The sequence below is a fragment of the Habropoda laboriosa genome, unplaced genomic scaffold (genome assembly GCF_001263275.1).
Source record: "Habropoda laboriosa isolate 0110345459 unplaced genomic scaffold, ASM126327v1 scaffold23, whole genome shotgun sequence".
NCBI classification, from domain to species: Eukaryota; Metazoa; Arthropoda; class Insecta; order Hymenoptera; family Apidae; genus Habropoda; species Habropoda laboriosa.
The window spans coordinates 1,215,913-1,220,192 of record NW_017100140.1 but is presented as its reverse complement, the minus strand read 5'-3'; the positions used below and the strand labels follow the sequence as shown (position 1 = coordinate 1,220,192).

The 4,280-nt window shown below is 42.5% G+C and overlaps 1 protein-coding gene across 1 annotated transcript in view; it reads right to left on the bottom strand.

Moving 5' to 3' along the window:
- Nucleotides 1-3,759, bottom strand: part of LOC108580049 — a 190,395-nt gene extending 186,636 nt beyond the window's left edge. Inside the window, exon 1 of the mRNA XM_017943712.1 lies at nt 3,570-3,759. Coding sequence (XP_017799201.1) covers nt 3,570-3,759 — 190 coding nt within the window. The remainder of the gene's footprint in view (nt 1-3,569) is intronic.
- Nucleotides 3,760-4,280: the final 521 nt, after the last annotated feature.

Here is a 4,280-nt window from a genome sequence, read left to right as displayed (position 1 = left end):
GGAAGAATTTTTTTTTTTTTACTTTTTTTTACGTTTATTTGAAGGATCTCTAAGTATTATAATAGAGTTATCATGGATCCAGTGTTGCAATTAGTTATTCTACGTGCTAATATATCCGTGAAAATTATCCTTTGGGTGTCACGAGATTCGAACCCGGGACCCTCGGCATAGAAGGCAGACGTCCTATCCACCGCGCCACCTCAGACTCCGTGCTAATTTTACCTTATTCCAGTATTTCTCTGACAGTGTTTCATCCAAGACTATGCCATTGTACCCGAAGAATATTCTTCATCTCCCGTCTACATTTCGTTCCCTTTCCCCCTTTTCTTTTCAAACTTATTCTACTTACCATTTATTTCAAATAAGCCAATTTATTTTCGACATTTTTTCCAGAAAATTCAAAGTATCCTTTTTACACACCATTATCTCACGTTTTCACCTTTTGTTAGGTGAATTCGCCACTCTCTCAAAATATCATCAATCTTGATATCCTGGCCTCTGTATCGTTCATTCTACTCTTCATTACGTAATGGCTTTTATTATTCGCCTAATTGACTGTGTCGCTACTGAAGACACCCAATTGTGAATTTCTCCTATCTTCGATCCCTTCCTCCTACTCTTACAAAAATAATAGAAATAGGAGGAACCGAAGGAGATTAAATGCAGAACCAGACTTGGTTTTCAGAACTTAACCATTTCACACCATGCCTTTTTAACCAAATAAATTGCAGTGGAATGGAAATATGAAATTTCTAGAAAAAGTGAAATTAATAACCCAAAGTTGAATTGTACTCTCTTATATCAAACAATATTATGAAACCAAATGTTTTTTTAATCAACAGTAGGTTAATTGTTCGACTTGCACTGTAAGTTTCATACTTTGTATAATGAAATAGCAATACTTAGCAATAGTTATTAAATACTTAAAAATTTATTCAATCTTGCCGAACAAGTGTTTACTTATTTCCCACATAAACAGGTCCCAAAAAGCACGTAAGAGTCCCAAAGCAAAATCCCAGACAACTCGCAGTGAACAATACCACCGCCTCCTCGACCGGCAACGATAGCAACAAGTTTTTTTCGCGCTCGTTTCTATAGGAGGGCCCCCTGGTTCAACCGAACTTTCCACCCAGGCCCGTTGTTCCCTCTCAATCTTCCCTGGTCGCCCTCCCCCATTGTTTCTCTTCCTCCCGAAGGCTTAACGGCTCTTTTATCGTCGGCCTTTCTTCGCCTCCCGCACTCACTCGCGCCGGGTGCAACCGTTATAAAAGCTCTCCGGTTGCAATGTAAGAAACGCGCGATCTCAGCGCGTTTCCCCCCCAGTAGGTACGGAACAATGGAAAATGGAGGCGGCCAACAATCCTACCGCCCCCCTCGGTACACCCTCCTCTCTTCTTCTAGCCGTTGTATTTCTATAGATAACACACGGCAGATCCTCCGCTCAGATTATTGTAAACATTCTGCGGGGGCGACTGTCGTCGCGCGAGTTCGCCATTGTGCCACCATCGGCCGCGGGACAGAGGCGTTGAGAAAGTCGCGAGCGGGGAGGGTGGATCAAGTCGGTCACGATTCTTAACCGTAAGAATTGCTGGCGACTTTTTAACCACGATACGACCAACCTTCTCCTTCGTCCGTTTATACTTTCCCTCGGTCTTCTGTCTTTTTCTGATAGTCGGAGTCACTTTATTCCCCCGGGGGATAATTTTTGTCTCTGCTCCCTGGCTTTACTCGACTCCACGGGGTTCTTTGAGGGAAAATGAACGAACCGGGTGTGTGTGTGTGTGTTCTTGGATGCTGGTCTTCATATTGCTGTTTCGTCGTGAGGAATATTGGATCAGGGAGACCAGTTTGGAGGCTATTGTCTTTTGGCGAACTTTTTGATACTAAAGATGGAAACGTGGGAGTAAGATGAGGCGTGAGGATCACTCAGTTCGTGTCTTGCGAGGGAAGGTTTTGGAATGAGGAATGCGAAGTCTTAAAAAAATAAACACATGGAAACATAATGTGTAGGATGAGGTGTGAGGGTCATTCTGTTGGAGTCTTGTGAGGGAAGGTTTAGGAATGAGGAATGTGAAGTGTCTTTGAAAAATGAACACACTGACACATTATGTATGGAATGAGGTGTGACGATCATTCAGCTGACGTCTTGTGAAGGAAGGTTTAGCAATAAGGAATGTGTAGTGTCTCCAGAAAATGAAGAATAAAAATATAATGCCTGGAATGAGGTATGAGGATCATTCAGTTGGAGTCTTGTGAGGGAAGGTTTAGGAATGAGGAATGTGAAGTATCTTAAAAAAAAGGAGACACGGAAATATGATGAGTGAGACTGATACAATTTAGGTATGAGGTTTAGGAATGAGGAATGTGAAGTCTTAAAAAAAGACAGGAATATATGATGAATAGAATGAGGTGTGAGTCTCATTCAATTGAAATCTTGTGAGGGAAGGGTTTAGTAATGAGGAATGTGTAATATCTCCAAAAACTGAAGAATGGAAACATAATGTCTGGAATGAGGTGTGAGGATCATTCAGTTGGAGACTTGTGAAGGAAGGTTTAGGAATGAGGAATGTGAAGTGCCTTAAAAAAATAAATACACAGAAATATGAAGTGTGAAAATCATTCAGTTGAAGTCTTATGAATGAATGTTTAGGAAAGAGGAATGTGAAATGTCTTCATCTTTCGAAGATACACATGGTGTTCCAGTTTCTCCAGCACACATTTGTGGAATGTAATTCCCACCGGTGCCATTCTTGTCTTGTATACAATAATTGCAAGTCTATCATTCCTTCGTATTTAGTATTTTTATTATAACATTTTAATAAAGACACTTTACAGTGATAACTTAACTTCCTGAACATGCTTCATACACAGTGACTATTAATTTACAAAGTGATTTTCGAGTAGTTAGAGGGTAAACATCGACAAATCAGAAATTCTCAGCTTCGCCGAGCGGTCGAAAAATTCTGCAACCTAAATCGACAATCTTCCCAAAGCAGCTCTCTCTTGCAATCACTACGAAAAAATCTTCCAATCGTCCGCAAGCTGTCCAGCACACCGGAACCAAGCGTTCCCGAGCAAACCGAGAACGAAATTCCAGCCTTCCTTCGTCGATTGCCAACACGACTAAAGAGACGATAAAGAAGAGAAAAAAAACGCGGCAAAAGAAAGCGTTTGGAGGAATCCAAGGGAGAAGCACATAAATAAGTTGCTTGGACAGCAACGGGGGGGCAGGAAATGCTTCCGGATGTAATTCTCCAAATAGGTTCCGGTTTCGGTTCCGCTCAACCGAGCGTGACCAAGGGAGGCACGTCGTCCGGCTCGCGGCGGTGGTCCACCACTTTTTTTGCGGTTCACAGAGCCAGAAAATGGCCGCATACGCCGCCCCCTTACTCCTCCCCTCCTTTTCCTCCACGGAGAATAATTTCATCGAAGGAAGGCGAGAGACTCGATGAAAAGCCGCTAAATTGCTCACCGTTCCTTCATCCTACGGTTATTCGTTCCATCTCGCGTTCCAGGCCTCGCGACGTAGCCTGACTTAATTGTGAACAAGTTGATCGGAAGGAACGAACTAGCTATAATCGTGGATAGAGGCTCGTTGGAAGTTGAGCGTGCAACGTTTCCATTCTCGTTTGTGAGGTTGAGGATGCTGGAATGCGTGAGGAATGTTGTGCGGATTTGTACTGATTTCTCTGTGAAGCCAGGAATGTTGGAATGTTTCTCCAGCACACATTTGTGGAATGTAATTCCCACCGGTGCCATTCTTGTCTTGTATACAATAATTGCAAGTCTATCATTCCTTCGTATTTAGTATTTTTATTATAACATTTTAATAAAGACACTTTACAGTGATAACTTAACTTCCTGAACATGCTTCATACACAGTGACTATTAATTTACAAAGTGATTTTCGAGTAGTTAAAGGGTAAACATCGACAAATCAGAAATTCTCAGCTTCGCCGAGCGGTCGAAAAATTCTGCAACCTAAATCGACAATCTTCCCAAAGCAGCTCTCTCTTGCAATCACTACGAAAAAATCTTCCAATCGTCCGCAAGCTGTCCAGCACACCGGAACCAAGCGTTCCCGAGCAAACCGAGAACGAAATTCCAGCCTTCCTTCGTCGATTGCCAACACGACTAAAGAGACGATAAAGAAGAGAAAAAAAACGCGGCAAAAGAAAGCGTTTGGAGGAATCCAAGGGAGAAGCACATAAATAAGTTGCTTGGACAGCAACGGGGGGGCAGGAAATGCTTCCGGATGTAATTCTCCAAATAGGTTCCGG